The sequence below is a fragment of the Thermothelomyces thermophilus genome, chromosome 7 (genome assembly GCF_000226095.1).
Source record: "Thermothelomyces thermophilus ATCC 42464 chromosome 7, complete sequence".
Lineage (NCBI taxonomy): Eukaryota > Fungi > Ascomycota > Sordariomycetes > Sordariales > Chaetomiaceae > Thermothelomyces > Thermothelomyces thermophilus.
Genome location: NC_016478.1, coordinates 2,026,663 through 2,040,953, shown reverse-complemented (window position 1 = coordinate 2,040,953; position 14,291 = coordinate 2,026,663). Strand labels below are relative to the sequence as shown.

Here is a 14,291-nt window from a genome sequence, read left to right as displayed (position 1 = left end):
TCCCGCGTCGTAAAGGAATCGCTATTTGACTGCCGTTGCTCAACCCCTCAAAGAGCGAGCTGGTTGTCTCGCAAATGCGATCGTTCACCGAAACTAGCGAGCGCTGGAGTCTCGAAACGATCTGAACAATGCACGTTGGAGTCTTTGGGGCCCGTGTCTTGCGGCGGCTGGTACCCGGTTGGTCGATGGACGCAGGCTTCAGATTCGCCCTTCAAAAAGAAAATGTCTACTGCAAAAAGAGGCGCGATGTTTGCCTCGTCCACAGGGCTTGATCGGAGGCGCGCCTGGTCGATTGTGCAAAGGTGCGGAAGACTTGGAGGATAAAATGGCTGAAAGACTGAATGATGTTGACGTTGGCGATTCTGGGCATAGTGTAGCATCACTCGGGTGGGCTTCCGTTTGATGCGATCATGCCACCGAATTTTTCGCTTGGGGAGCCAATCACCTTCCGTAGTGATAGAAGACCCACGATGCGGGGTATTCTCGACAGACTGCGAGCGCGGTTGCCTTCCACGTCGAGCTGACGGGAATGCGGTCTCAACCTCATGATGGGTGAGTTCGATTTTCAATATTCTTGACTACGTCTCTCAAGACACCTTGAGACATGCCTGAGAATCTTGGTTCTCTTTGCATCGCTTGAGGTGGACCTCTTTAGCAGGCAGGTATAGTAGGCGAAGATCGAGGATGAATGCCCCACCGAGGCTTCCACTGCTGTATGTATGTACGGATTCCGTACTGTACCCAACGCTCTGTACTGTACACAGTACACAGTGCACTTTGACCGACAAGGGATCTGTAACACGAGGGAACCTTCTAGTTTGCCGTTAAAGTTATGCGTCTCTCTGTTTGCCAACACAGAGAATCTACGAGGGTGATGAAGGCACATGTGGCATATGGCCGCGGCTTTCTCGATTTCCGGAGAAATGCTCCGCGTAATGCTACCCTTTAGCTTCGCCCAGTTATTTACAAGTACGGATCAGAACTTTGCGCTAGCAGTGCACATACGAGGCGGGACCAGAGGTATCCAGATACGCAGCTGCCAACAGCGATTACGAGACAGCGTCCTGAGACAGACTCTTTAATGTACCACAACTTGGTGGCTTGGCCCCAAACTTTGGTCTATGTATTCTTTCAACTAGCTCTGCAAGTACGCGTCGGCTACCTGCTTAACGGCCTCTCCTCTCTCTATCGCGATCGCGGTGCCATTCCGAACCCCGAGAAGATAGGCCGCCGTGCGGGTGCCTCGTTGCCCTTTTCTCCTCCTTCAGTGTCCTAGCTTTCTCAAGCGGATCGATGACGACCAACTCCTCCTCGGCCTTCTTTCGGTAACTGAGGTCCTTGCCCAGCTTGTCGGCCGCAAAGCTCAGGGTGTGAGACATCCAGCCTTCATCGTCACTCTCCTCCCGCTGCTCTTTATCCCAGGCCTTGCAGCTTTGGCAATTGGCGATGAAGTGCAGATCGCAAACTTCGCCTTCCTCATCCTGGTCGTCTCGGCCCTCGGCTTCTGTTCCGGTGGGCTGGGACGTCTTTCTCTCGGGGGGCGCCTGTCTAAGCTTTTCTTGAAATGCTTTTAGAAATTCCAAAGCTTCTTGTTCCTCCTTGCTGCTGTGATTGCTAGCCCCGGGCCGCCGTTTCCTCCCGCGTGTTGCTGTCTCTGGGACCATCAACTCTAGGGCTGACTTCATTTTCTCCTTGACCGGTTCAACGTGAATTGTGCGCTTCATTGATGCCTTGACAGCTGCAATCTCCTCATTCGTCCGTTCCAGAAGCGACTCCTTCGGGGGCTCTTCCGGTTCGGGACTCGACAATTTGTTGTCGTCGATTTTAGATGGCGATGGCTTCTTGACCGGAACCGGCTCTGGGACACCTGAGCTTCTCTGCGGCGACTCTGAGCGGCTGTCTGAGGTCTGCACCTCCTTGTCGGGTGCCTTCTTCTCTTTCTTAACGGAGGCTCTAACCGGTATGGCTACCTGGTTGGTTTCCTCATCCACATCCATCACAATCCTCGTATCGAATTTGGGCTTTTTGAGGACTGGAAGATCTTCGACATCGCCTTCTTCGTCGCCAAAGCTCAAGAGTTGCTTGCCTCCTTTCCTCTTCTTTTGCTTCTTCTCCAAGGGAAATTGTTGCGGTATCTCCTGCCGGACTTTCCTCTCCCGTTTCTTCATATCATGAAAAGGATTAACGAGAATCTCGATGTGGGTGATCTTAACTGGGTACAAGGGCCGCTCTGTGCCCTCTGCGACCTCGGCCTCGCCCATCTTGGCCAGGTTGTAGATCGTATCGCCAGCGACTCGGCCAAACACAGTATTCTTGTTGTTCAACTCCTCCGCCTTGCCTAACGTGAAAAAGAATTGACTCCCGTTACTGTCAGGGACACCCTCGTTTGCCATGCCGAGGAGTCCTCGACGATTGAACTTCAGGCGCGAGTGGAATTCATCTTTGAAATTGACACCCGTTGGACCCGCGTTTTGTCCTCTGCGCTGGTCCATCGGCCACGGGTCCAAATCGCCGCCGAACGCGCCGCCATCGTAAATGGACTCTCCTCCATGTCCTGTGCCGGTTGGATCGCCGCCTTGGAGAATAAACCCCGGAACGAGGCGATGGAATATGGTATTGTCGTAGTATCCGTCTAGACTGTGCTGCAAGAAGTTGCGACACGTCAGCGGCGTCTGTTTCGCAAACAGCTCGATTGCGAGCTCGCCCTGTGTCGTGTGAATGATAGCCGATGCGGTCGGTTGCGGTTCGAGGTTGTAGATGGACGACATGTTGACCGTGGGTGTTCGTAATCGCTTCCCAAACAGCCAACTGCAGAGTCAATACTCAGAGCCGATGGTCTTTTGGCATTTGATAGGCCGCCGTGGTGCGCGAGAGGGCGATCGGAGCCCAGTGTCAGTGATGCGATGTCAGAGATGCGCGTAGATTCGCGATCAATGTCCCCATGCGCGCCTCCGGCATGCGGCAAACATCTGACCGGGCCCGACAGCCACAATTCCAGGATAACGTTACAGACTGTGGGGTTACTATGGTAGGTCAGTTAGCGCCTCATGGGCCCACGAGATGAACTACACTACCACAGTAAGGTACTTGGGTACGAAGTACAGTGCGTGTAGGCAGATTACAAAGGTACTTCGTATTGTATGCAGTTACCTTAGGTACCTAGTCACTTAGGTTGTCTATCGGCTCGTTGGAAAGCTATAGCCAAATAGCAAGCCCATTTGCGCAAAAGAACCCTCGACGTCGGCAGTTGAGGCGGCTTCCGCATGATGTTGTGGAGTTTGCAAGCGCGTCCCTTGTTGTAGCTGCCCACGCCGCATCTTGTGCCTCTGCTGTTGGTTTGAGAGATGTGGCTGTGTCGTAGCGGGAGTTGCGGGGCATTGACAGGGAGGGGACTTTGCCAAGGCCTTGGTGGTCGTCAAGTTGGAGCTTGCGGTTGCAGCTCTCCATCACTCAACGCCGACGACCGCTTCGCAATCCGCAATCCCGCTCTCGCCCCCCCATCGCCTTCGAGTTCGGCACCTGGTGTGCCTTATAGATAAAATCTTCCCTATTTCTTTTCCGAAACGACAAAGACTTGCTCGACACGATGGGCGACCCGCGGGAATCATCATCGTACCGGGTGGTTCCGAGAATCCGCTACAACACCGTTGGCGGTGTCAATGGTCCTCTGGTTATTCTCGATAACGTCAGTCTTCCTCAGAACTATGTTTCGAGTAATTCACTGATTACCTCCCTAGGTTAAAAATCCGAGCTACAATGAAATTGTGACCCTCACCCTTCCCGACGGAACCCAGCGGTCCGGCCAGGTCTTGGAGACTCGAGGTAGGTACAATTGATGGTGGAAGGACACTCTTTGCAACCGCTAACGTGTTACTTAGGAAGCAGGGCCGTCGTTCAGGTATACCACTGCCTTTCTCCACACACCGTTCGAGGGACATGCTAACCAATATTGCAGGTTTTCGAGGGCACCTCGGGCGTCGACGTGAAGAAGGTGAGGCGCAAACGGCAACATGTGGCAGGAAACACTGGCTGATTGTGGGAAGACTCGCGTCGAATTCACAGGGGAGAGTCTGAAGCTTGGTGTCTCAGAAGACATGCTGGGCCGCATCTTCGATGGCTCGGGTCGTGCGATCGACAAGGGGCCCAAGGTGCTGGCCGAGGAGTTCCTGGACATCAACGGCAGCCCCATCAACCCCTATTCGAGAGTAAGGGCGCCCGGTATGCGTTAAGAGGACACAGCTAAGGAAGCACAGGTCTACCCTGAAGAAATGATTTCGACGGGCATTTCGGCCATTGACACCATGAACTCTATTGCGCGCGGTCAGAAGATTCCCATCTTCTCCGCCGCCGGTCTGCCGCACAACGAAATCGCTGCCCAGATTTGCCGGCAGGCTGGGTTGGTGCAGCGTGAAGGTGTGACCAACAAGGGCGTTCACGACGGTCACGAGGATAACTTCTCAATCGTCTTCGCCGCCATGGGTGTTAACCTTGAGACCGCCCGCTTCTTCACGCGCGATTTCGAAGAGAACGGCAGCCTGGAGCGCACCACGCTGTTCCTCAACCTCGCCAACGACCCGACGTACGTGCTTGTATGCATCGCTCCGGGAGTGGTGGCTAACCAGGCAATAATAGGATTGAGCGTATCATCACACCCCGCCTCGCCCTCACAACTGCCGAGTACTATGCCTATCAGCTCGAGAAGCACGTCTTGGTCATTCTTACCGATCTCTCGTCCTATTGCGACGCTCTGCGTGAGGTGTCGTCGGCCCGCGAAGAAGTTCCCGGTCGCCGTGGTTTCCCCGGTTACATGTACACGGACTTGTCCACCATCTACGAGCGCGCCGGCCGTGTGGAAGGCCGCAACGGTTCGATTACTCAGATCCCCATTCTCACCATGCCCAACGACGATATCACACACCCGATTCCCGACTTGACAGGCTATATCACCGAGGGCCAGATTTTTGTCGACCGTGGCCTACACAACCGTGGTATCTACCCCCCCATCAACGTGCTCCCGTCGCTCTCCCGTCTCATGAAGTCGGCCATCGGCGAGGGCATGACGCGCAAGGACCACGGCGACGTGTCGAATCAGCTGTATGCCAAGTACGCTATTGGCCGTGATGCAGCGGCCATGAAGGCGGTTGTCGGTGAGGAGGCTCTGTCGGCCGAAGATAAGCTGTCGCTTGAGTTCCTCGACAAGTTTGAGCGCACCTTCATCAGCCAGGGTCCGTACGAGTCTCGAACCATTTACGAGTCGCTAGACCTGGCCTGGAGCCTGCTGCGCATCTACCGCAAGGACATGCTCAACCGCATTCCCGCCAAGATCCTCAACGAGTTTTACCACAGGTCGTCGGCGGACCGGAAGGGCAAGGCCAAGGCACCGACCAAGGACACGAGGGACACGGCGGCGCCCGAAGAGCCCAACCTGATCGATGCATGAGCTCGGGCAGGCAGGCGCTGGAAGTCGGGCAAGAAATGCATCTCTAATACGTGCGGGCTCATGTTGTACCGAAATATTTTTGCATGTAAACGATAGGCATGTCAGGGGATCGTCGTTTGCGGCACCGAAGATTGGAATTTATCAACAGTATATCTGATTCTCGGTACCTGAAAACGAACCTAGTACACCAGCCATCCTGTTTGTATCGGAGATGTCTGCATCCGCCATTGGAGCGCGTACTGTGGACATCCAAGTCCCCCGTACCTTCGTACGGAATACGTCACTTCGGCTCGCCTGTGGCGTTGCAACCTCGTAGTCTTCCCTTGTGATCTGGTCCTACCCGTTCGCCTATCATTCGAGTGTATATTGCCTCTGGGCTCTGTCAAGCTTGCGCGTCGTCACTGCACATGCTGTAGCGTGTTATCCCGAGGTTAGATCGAGTGCAACATAATTTCCGATTCTTCGGGATGCAGGAGCACACTGCGTGCACTTCTGATCGAGAAATTTTTTTCCAACTGGCATAGGATCTTGCATCGATTTGCCTCCAGGTTTCCCATGATCCGGCGGTCGTGTCTTCCATACAGATTACTTTGTTGGGAAGTCCTTGGCGTCCGTTCAAGCTTTGGCTGAGATGTTCAACGGGCAGGGATCGGGTGGAGCACCCCGCATTGCGATGCCACACCCGCACCAATCGCTTGCTAGCGCTTCCCTACAAGGTACTTCGGAACCCGGAGTGTAGTTTTAAGGCCAGGCGTGGACAGAGGAAGTGTAGTTGAAAGTATACGTCCTGCGCAAGCGGTCACTCCGATTCTTCGATTGCCAGAGCGACTGCACATGCTGGATTCTGCGCTTTCAAATTTCAGCCAAAGCACGTCGAGAACAGCCGCAACTGACATCCACCTCGCGTTGAAGGTAAGTTGGAACACGTGAGCTTAGGTGGACACCAACTTAGGGTGGAGTGAGCCTCTCTATTGGCCAACCACTCTGTTCGCTCGCAAAAGGGTGGCAGGGAACTGCAGGAGCAAACGTGCTTGTTTTTCCCAACTTCCTCTTAGGGAGGATTGATCGGCACTGGAGGAACAACTACTTTCTGGGGAATTACCCTTGACGACGGATTACGGAGAGCTCTGCTTATCCCCAAGTCAGGAAGGAAGGGCACTTTTCCTGGAAGCATTCCACATCGTTTGAAGCTGATTCCGTCAGGTCTGCTGTTCCACATCTCAACATCAGGACGGGGCCGCTCTCTGGGCAGGTTTCACTGCATCTTCCCTCGCCTGGAAGGTAAAAAAAAAGTCCGCTCGCGTGACACGGAGGAATCAACTGAATTATCCCGTCCGCAGTGTTCGTACGCCTATTGTGCATGTACTATACTGTATGTACATACACATAAAGTGCACTGCGCGGTAGCATCGCCCATTTGCATCCTGCAGCGCAACCCTGTGCGTCTGACCGAGTGCACCGAGAACTTGGTTCAGCGTTCCCGGCAGAGTGCGGAGCCCAGGGTGACGTTCATCTCGGGCCATAAACGGCTTTCCGTGGTACTTGCAAGCTTCTTGCCCCTCTCACATGGCCCTCCCTCTCGCCTGAGGTCCTCCGCCACCGGGTCGAGCTCGCATGGGAGCTGTCATCTTAAATACCCGTTCGTTCGTCCGTCTGTCATCCATGCCTCCGCCACCCCAGCCTTGCTTCCTCGCCGAACTCTGACAGTATCAGACCAGTTGGCGACTTGACGACACCACCACAATGCGCCTCTTGCTCTCGCTCTACGGAGCAGCCCTGTTTCTGAAGGGGGCGCTGGCTACTCCTCCACACACCCCGCATGGCGAGAGCCCGGATGAGGATGGAAAATACTGGATCTACGGCGAGGGAATCGCGGCCGCCTTCATCCCGTACGGCGCTTCCATTACCAACCTCATTATTGACGACAAGAATGGTATCCCCCGTGACCTCGTGATGGGCTTCGACAAGGCCAGCGACTACCCCAAGGATAAATCGCACCCCCACCTTGGCGGCGTCCCTGGCCGCTATGCGAACCGGATCAAGAACAGCACCTTCGAGATTGACGGCAAGACTTACCGCGTCACGGCCAATGAGAATCCCACCCGCAAGCACCCCGACGGGCTCGACACCCTCCACGGCGGCGTGGAAGGGTGGGACTGGCGAGACTTTGACGTGGTCTCGCACACCGACGAGTCCATCACCTTCTCCATTGTTGACCCCGACGGCAAGGAAGGCTTCCCCGGCGAGGTCATCTCGTACATCACTTACACGATGGGCAACTTGACCTGGGACGCCAAGATGGTGGCCATCGCCACGACCAAGAAGACGCCCATCATGCTGAGCAGCCACACGTACTGGAACCTGGACGGCTTTGCCAATGACGAGACCGACACCATCTTTGACCACACACTCCACCTTCCGTACAGTGGCCAGAGGATCGACGTCGACAACATTCTGATTCCGACCGGCAAGATCCTGCCCAACCCCGAGGGCTCTGTCAACGACTTTTGGAGCGCCCCCAAGCAGATCGGCGACGGCTTCAAAGACCCGGAGATCCACGGCAACTGCGGCTTCGACTGCACTGGCTACGGTACGCCCTATCCTTTCCCCTCCTTTTCCTCCCTTGCACTACTAGTGCACACCGAGCACACCGCACTAACACTCGCCATTTCAGACAACTGCTGGCTCGTCAACCGGCCGGGCCCGCACGACTGGCGCGCCGACGGAGCCTACGTCGCCAGCCTGTACTCGGCCTGGTCCGGCATCAGGCTCGACATTTACTCCGACCAGGATGCCTTCCAGATGTACTCTTGCAATGGCCAGGACGGCACGTTCCCGCTCAAGTCGACCCAGGGCGTCGATGGGCGCAACGCCGACAAGCGCCACCCCCACAAACCAGCCCAGACTGTGCCGCAGTATGGCTGCGTCGTCCTGGAGGTGGAGGACTACATCGACGGGATCAACCACCCCGAGTGGGGCCGGCTGGGGAAGCAGGTATTTGGGCCCGGGAGCGATCCGTACGTGCTGCAGATTAGCCACCGCTTCTCAGTAGACACGGACGACGCATGATGCGGAGCCCAAAGTCGTCCATCCTGTGGAGTTGCGGTGTTAGGTTAGGCAATGGGCTCTGGCGTTCTCCTTTTTCGGAAGAACGGTCTCATCAGACACCCTTGAGTACCTGGTCCGGTGGCCTGGGGCATATACTGCATTTTTCTTTTTATTTTTTTCTCTCTTCTTCTTACATAAGTAATGTGTATTTGTTCTGGGTAATACGACGTTATGAGGCCCTTTGCTTTCGACACGATCTGGCACGAGTGATTACAATGTTTCTTGGAGTGGTAGGGACTTGGTGGAGGTCCCGTCGAACCACGCGATATGTGTGTAACGTCAAGATAATGAGGGCACAGAAACTTGTCAATGTATAGGGGTGGCCGGCAGTAAAGTCCAAGGCACCTTTAAAGGAGAGGAGCTGGCCACAAACCAGCAAGTATCCGTAAGCCAGATATCGAACCCATTATGTCCTGTACACACACAGTACGGATTACATAGTACGAGGAGAGAAGTGGGGCCCCTCAGCAGCAGCGGGCCCTTTTCCGCTTGCAGCTAGGAGACGCCTGCGCTTTCCGACACCAGCCCCGTAATCACCCGTTGTAACAAAGTTCTTCGAGAATCACAGAGCCACTGGCTTCTCGAGATCCGCAAAGCAGCATCATCTGCCAACCGAGCTGACAGCCGAGTTGCGAGTTCGAAGTCGACCACAGCAAAGAGTCGACCTTTTCAAACAGTCGGCGCTTGGCTCTTGCAAGGCCCATAGTCCTAATATCTCTCGGCTCTCGGCTGTCAAAGCTGCCACCGAAAATAACATCACGATCCTTACCACAAGAAGAAAACAAGCAAAAAAAAAAAAAAAAAAAAAAAAAAAAAAAAAAAAAAAAAAAGAGAGAGAGAGAGAGAGAGAGAGAAAGACACAATGTCAACGCCTACAAAGGCAATCCCCCTCCATCCCCGCCCGCACAACCCCTCTGGCCCCTTCCAAAACAGACCATCACCACAAAGCCCTCTTCCGCCCCTCCTTCAAACCCCCTCCGGCCTCGCCCTTCTCGAGCTGCAAGGCACCATCAACCTGCCCCCATTACCGCCAGAGACTGCCCAGGACCCGGCCTCGGCGACGACGCCCGCCATCCCCATCGGCAGGCTTCACTTCCCCGACTACGACGGGAGCGCCGACAGCACGGCGTGGACCAATAGGGTCTGGATGTACGTCGGGGAGCACCAGCGGCTGCAGGGGCAGGTGAAGAAGCTGCCCAGGGCTGTGGCCGTCTTGAGGAAGCGGCGGGGAGGGAGGAGCGGGCTCGGAACGGGAGGGCCCGGCCCCGACGAGGGGGAGGGTGCAGGTCGTCGGGCGGAGACGGAGGCGGGGACGGAGGAGTTGGAAGTGGTGGATATCGTCAAGTGGAAGATCGTGTTTTCTTCGAGGCCGGAGCCGGTGGGTAGCGGAGCCGCTTCCTGAAGCCCGGCGAAAGGGGTGGGGAGAGAGGATGGGCAACCCCGTTCGGTGGCAGATGGGCTGCGGTCGCGGGGTTACGCTCAGGGCAAGGCCAGGAGGGCGACTGGGCTGCGGCTCCTGGAGAGGGTTTGGAGGCCTGGGAATAATAGCCCCGGGGGGTGGGGGTGGGGGTGGGGATGGATGCCTTTGGCATTTTGTTGTACAAGAAGTAACCGGCCTTCGCAAATCTACTATGCTGGGGCGAGTGGCTAGGTTTGGCATTTCTAGCTGGTCCCTATCGCCACTGGCTTCGTCCTCCCGAGGCCCTCCTTGCCATAGTAATCCATTGGGTATGGCCCTTTGCCCCAATCCTCCCTCTCCTCCAGTGCCACCAGCGCCTCGTACGGCGTCAGCAGCGGCCGCGGGAACGCATACCCCCAGTCGATGCTCAGCCGCGGACACGCGACCTGCACCCAGCACTCGACGTCGCTCATCATCGCCAGCTTGCCCGGAAAGATCTCGCTCAGGAGAAGGTTGACAAAGGGTATACCCATTTGCTTCAGCTTGTTTTCGATCAGGGCCATCGTATGGGGATTCCCCTGCCGTCCCAACGAGCCGAGGATGAGCCCCCATTTCTTGGCCTTCTTTGCCGTGCGTATGGCATCCCGACGAATATCCTGCATCTCCTCGTGCCCGTACGTCTCGTGCGTTAGCTTGCGCGAGTACGGGTCGTAACGATAGGCCGGTATGTCCGGGTTATGAATCATGATGCTCTCCAGGTGGAAGCGGCCATCGCCCAAGTACAGAATCAGATCCACGGGGCTGTCAGTGCATGTGGAAAGGTTTGGCGAGGTGCAGCCGAGAATCTCGCCCTTGGACAGCGGCGCTATTTGTGGCACAATGATCTTAAACCCGGCCTTTTCCAGTGTTGACCGCACCCCGTGGATCGTGGCGTTGAACTGGATCGTTCCAACGAGTGCGATCGTCTTTCCGGGAGAGAAATTTCGCTCTATGGTGGCGAGTAGATGCGACGTATCGATGCTAATGTCGACAAACACGTACAGCGTCTTGATTTTGGTGACATCCACCGGAATCAGACAGCTGTGGGCGTAGTGCACCAGCAAGTCGCAACCCATTGCTCGAGCCGTGTAGTCGTCAATACAGCACGCTCCGTATGTGACATCTCCCATAATCAGTGTCTCGATCCCGGGACAGAACTCTGTGAGGATGTCGGAGATGGTGGTGGCAAACATGAGGAGCCCTTCAGGCATCTGAAGGGCCACCCTCTTGGCACCTAGTGAGCGAATGCGGTGAATCGTCTTGGGTATCTCGAAGGAATAATTTGCCGGGAGGAGGGCTATTGCCGCCTTCAAAGCTTCATCATTCAGTATCTCGGGAGGTACTTGATTGACCAGCCTCGACGCCCTTCTTGGCTGGGCAACTGCGGCAGTGCATCAGTTTACGGCCTGTCACCGCCGGGAGGGCGGGTTTCAATACCTTGAATGGCCCCGCTGTCTTCGATAGATGTAGGTCCCGAACCGGCCTTCGCAGCTTCAACAGCAGCCCGTCTGCCAACGAAGCGCTTCTTGGGTTGCTTGGTTGCATTTTCGTGGGCCTGCTTTTCCTCGATCTCGGCAGCAATGCCGACGTCAACTAGCACTCGGTCGTCTTCCATTCTCGCTGCAAATCAGACATGCAAAGGCCCCTTTTGCTGCTCGGTTATCATCTACCCGGCAGACGCTCCTGAATCCAACAGTAAGTTCGACCCTGGTTAATGTCGGATGGGAAGGGGTTAGGAGAGGCCCGGCCGGGAAGAGGCGATGCCTCGAGGTTTGGAGTTGAATGTGAGCAATATAGAGGGTATGCGGTATAATCAGCGTTCGTAACGCAAGGGCGCCAGAAGCCTTGCCAGTAGGTTGCTTTCTAAATGTCTTTCAGACCGTCTCATTCAATCTTGCAAGATGCAAACTCTCGATGCCCCTCCATCGACCCCTCGGGCTTATCGAAAGTGCGGTCCTTATCGGCGGAAGCTTGGCATCAATTTCTAGATCCACAAGCGAGGTTGGAGAAACTGGTGGGTCTTGAAGCAAGAGAGTAAGCCAATCACGTCGTGCAGACATTGTGCCCTAAGATTTTTCCTGGTCCAGCGCTGCACACAAAACCTTCCTTCGATTTCTCCAGTCTCTCTGTCCGTATCATCAACGACGGCCGTTCAGCAACCACCGCCAACATGAAGGTGAGGAAATCCGTTGCTGCGCATGATTCGATAGACTGCATGCCTGGATGATCTTACTGCTACCGTTTTCCGCGATTATCGGACGGGCGATGATGCTGACAGAACGACTCCCATAGCTGAACATTTCGTACCCTGCGAACGGTTCGCAGAAGCTGATTGAGGTGGAAGATGAGCGGAAGTTGAGGCACTTCTACGAGTATGTTGCATGTTGAATTTGGTTCTCAAACTTCTGCCGACGAATCTAACCATGATCTCACAGGAAGCGCGTATGTCTGATTGATCCGCACCGAATTCGCACGACGATACTGACCCCGATTAGATGGGCGCTGAGGTCCCGGCCGACCCGCTCGGCGATGAGTGGAAGGGCTACATTCTCCGCATTACCGGCGGCAACGACAAGCAGGGTTTCCCGATGAAGCAGGGTGTCATTGCTCCCAACCGTGTCCGCCTCCTCCTCTCCGAGGGCCACTCCTGCTACCGCCCGCGCCGCACCGGTGAGCGCAAGCGCAAGTCCGTTCGCGGCTGCATCGTCGGCCCTGATCTCTCTGTCCTGGCCCTTGCCATCGTCAAGCAGGGCGAGCAGGACATTCCTGGCCTGACCGACACCGTCCACCCGAAGCGCCTTGGACCCAAGCGTGCCACCAAGATCCGCCGCTTCTTCGGCCTCAGCAAGGATGACGATGTATGTGCTTCATGCCACTTATATTCCGTCATCGCCTGCCCTAGAGCTGCGGCGGTTCCTATCGCGCAGTTCGGGTAGAGTCTGAGTGCAACAATCTCGGAGGCTAATACAATATACTCGGAACGATAGGTCCGTAAGTACGTCATTCGGCGCGAGGTTCAGCCCAAGGGCGAGGGCAAGAAGCCTTACACCAAGGCTCCTCGCATCCAGCGTCTGGTCACTCCCCAGCGCCTGCAGCACAAGCGTCACCGCATTGCGCTCAAGCGCCGTCAGGCCGAGAAGGTCAAGGATGAGGCGGTACGTAGCCACTGCTAGAATTGAACCCTGTCGGGCACCGCTAATAGATCTTGCAGAACGAGTACGCTCAGATCCTGGCCAAGCGTGTCGCTGAGGCCAAGGCTCAGAAGGCCGATCTCCGCAAGCGGAGAGCCAGCTCGATGCGCAAGTAAAATTGGGGCGTTTGGTAATGGGTCTCGGATTGCTTTGGGAAAACGGTCACGGCGTGCTTTCTTTGCTGGCTCATCTGGGGCGTGTATATGGCGTAACAACCTTTCGCGAATCTCGACAATGAGTCTTTGCGATGAGCAGATTAGGCGCCTAAGCCAATTTGAGCCAAGCAGTGCAGAGAGCTATGAAACACCCTCACTGAATCAAGGACCGGCTCCAGTGGCGACGTGTGATTCATAGATACTTTGCGCAATGATACCAATTTGACTACGCTTTGGGGCCCGAATCCTTCTCGTCCGTTTGCGTTTCAGGTTGTTGGTTGCTAGCTGTCTGCTGGGAACGCGGCGTCAGTCCTTCAACCTGTAGTGTAAGCTACCCAGAAAAAGAAGTCTTGGCGAGCTAGATCTAGAATACTGAATGCCCTCAACTGTGAATGGGAAGACGTGACCGGGGTTGCATCGTAAGTGTTACAGCTTCAGTCAGTTCTAGCTTGCACCCCGCACCAGATGTCAATGCTAGAACAGCAGTACGACGACTGTTACTTCCCATGGCCCGGAGGAAACCAATATACCTCGTGGGAAACGAGACGTCCGTCTCCAAATTTGATGCGGGCATTGTCCGCGACTTTGTCAACCTAGAAACCTGCAAACGCAGCCACGGCGGTTTGGAGGCGACGCAGTACGGATACAGTACCTAGAAAGATGGGTACGACAATGCCCCTCTTTGCATGGGCGCTACCTGAGGTACCTCACATGTACATCCATGTACATACATCACGCAGTACATGCAGTACCACATGGAAGGTTCGATGAAAAATGTATGTACATACTTGTAGCTAGCTAGGTACCTAGGTACGATGTCGGTACCTGTTGCGAACAATGTTGGTTGGCCGTTCCACGCACAACCCTGGCTCGGACCTTGGATTCTAACGGTTCTACTTCTGGTAAACATGCTGTAATTATCTTTCTGAAGACGGTGCTGCAACGCGCACTACTTCCCA

General features: G+C 55.4%; 6 protein-coding genes across 6 annotated transcripts; 4 read left to right on the top strand and 2 right to left on the bottom strand.

Moving 5' to 3' along the window:
* Positions 1-1,098: 1,098 nt before the first annotated feature.
* Positions 1,099-2,982, bottom strand: MYCTH_2312184 (uncharacterized protein). Its single transcript, XM_003666917.1, has one exon. The coding sequence runs from the start codon at positions 2,766-2,768 to the stop codon at positions 1,167-1,169; it is 1,602 nt and encodes a 533-aa protein (XP_003666965.1). The 5' UTR covers positions 2,769-2,982; the 3' UTR covers positions 1,099-1,166.
* A 446-nt stretch (positions 2,983-3,428) lies between these two features.
* Positions 3,429-5,843, top strand: MYCTH_2312181 (uncharacterized protein). The gene is made up of 7 exons (XM_003666916.1): positions 3,429-3,685; positions 3,738-3,822; positions 3,879-3,898; positions 3,956-3,991; positions 4,044-4,205; positions 4,254-4,579; positions 4,633-5,843. Exons 1-7 carry the CDS (start codon positions 3,587-3,589, stop codon positions 5,438-5,440), a joined length of 1,536 nt encoding a protein of 511 aa, XP_003666964.1. The 5' UTR covers positions 3,429-3,586; the 3' UTR covers positions 5,441-5,843.
* A 1,340-nt stretch (positions 5,844-7,183) lies between these two features.
* MYCTH_57502 (aldose epimerase-like protein) lies at positions 7,184-8,509 on the top strand (the record flags this gene model as incomplete). The annotated part of the gene is made up of 2 exons (XM_003666915.1): positions 7,184-8,030; positions 8,115-8,509. The coding sequence occupies 2 exons, from the start codon at positions 7,184-7,186 to the stop codon at positions 8,507-8,509; spliced, it is 1,242 nt and encodes a 413-aa protein (XP_003666963.1).
* An 862-nt stretch (positions 8,510-9,371) lies between these two features.
* Positions 9,372-10,111, top strand: MYCTH_2312176 (uncharacterized protein). The gene has a single exon (XM_003666914.1). The coding sequence runs from the start codon at positions 9,411-9,413 to the stop codon at positions 9,948-9,950; it is 540 nt and encodes a 179-aa protein (XP_003666962.1). The 5' UTR covers positions 9,372-9,410; the 3' UTR covers positions 9,951-10,111.
* MYCTH_2312174 (uncharacterized protein) lies at positions 10,112-11,931 on the bottom strand. Its single transcript, XM_003666913.1, has 2 exons — positions 11,424-11,931; positions 10,112-11,367 (listed from the first exon to the last, which is right to left on the bottom strand). Exons 1-2 carry the CDS (start codon positions 11,599-11,601, stop codon positions 10,211-10,213), a joined length of 1,335 nt encoding a protein of 444 aa, XP_003666961.1. The 5' UTR covers positions 11,602-11,931; the 3' UTR covers positions 10,112-10,210.
* Positions 11,932-12,037: 106 nt separating this feature from the next.
* MYCTH_2312170 (uncharacterized protein) lies at positions 12,038-13,504 on the top strand. The gene is made up of 5 exons (XM_003666912.1): positions 12,038-12,162; positions 12,279-12,362; positions 12,482-12,844; positions 12,974-13,141; positions 13,198-13,504. The coding sequence occupies exons 1-5, from the start codon at positions 12,157-12,159 to the stop codon at positions 13,291-13,293; spliced, it is 717 nt and encodes a 238-aa protein (XP_003666960.1). The 5' UTR covers positions 12,038-12,156; the 3' UTR covers positions 13,294-13,504.
* The last annotated feature ends 787 nt before the right edge of the window (positions 13,505-14,291 follow it).

Bases quoted from the DNA above. Each gene is read 5' to 3' on its own strand.
- MYCTH_2312184 (XM_003666917.1), bottom strand. From the start codon at position 2,768: ATGTCGTCCATCTACAACCTCGAACCGCAACCGACCGCATCGGCTATC.
- MYCTH_2312181 (XM_003666916.1), top strand. From the start codon at position 3,587: ATGGGCGACCCGCGGGAATCATCATCGTACCGGGTGGTTCCGAGAATC. The intron at 3,823-3,878 runs GTAGGTACAATT...CGTGTTACTTAG, and splicing joins CCAGGTCTTGGAGACTCGAG to GAAGCAGGGCCGTCGTTCAG. The intron at 3,992-4,043 runs GTGAGGCGCAAA...GATTGTGGGAAG, and splicing joins CGGGCGTCGACGTGAAGAAG to ACTCGCGTCGAATTCACAGG.
- MYCTH_2312176 (XM_003666914.1), top strand. From the start codon at position 9,411: ATGTCAACGCCTACAAAGGCAATCCCCCTCCATCCCCGCCCGCACAAC.
- MYCTH_2312174 (XM_003666913.1), bottom strand. From the start codon at position 11,601: ATGGAAGACGACCGAGTGCTAGTTGACGTCGGCATTGCTGCCGAGATC. The intron at 11,368-11,423 runs GTATTGAAACCC...GCACTGCCGCAG, and splicing joins AGACAGCGGGGCCATTCAAG to TTGCCCAGCCAAGAAGGGCG.
- MYCTH_2312170 (XM_003666912.1), top strand. The intron at 12,363-12,481 runs GTTGCATGTTGA...GACCCCGATTAG, and splicing joins TGAGGCACTTCTACGAGTAT to ATGGGCGCTGAGGTCCCGGC. The intron at 12,845-12,973 runs GTATGTGCTTCA...TCGGAACGATAG, and splicing joins GCCTCAGCAAGGATGACGAT to GTCCGTAAGTACGTCATTCG.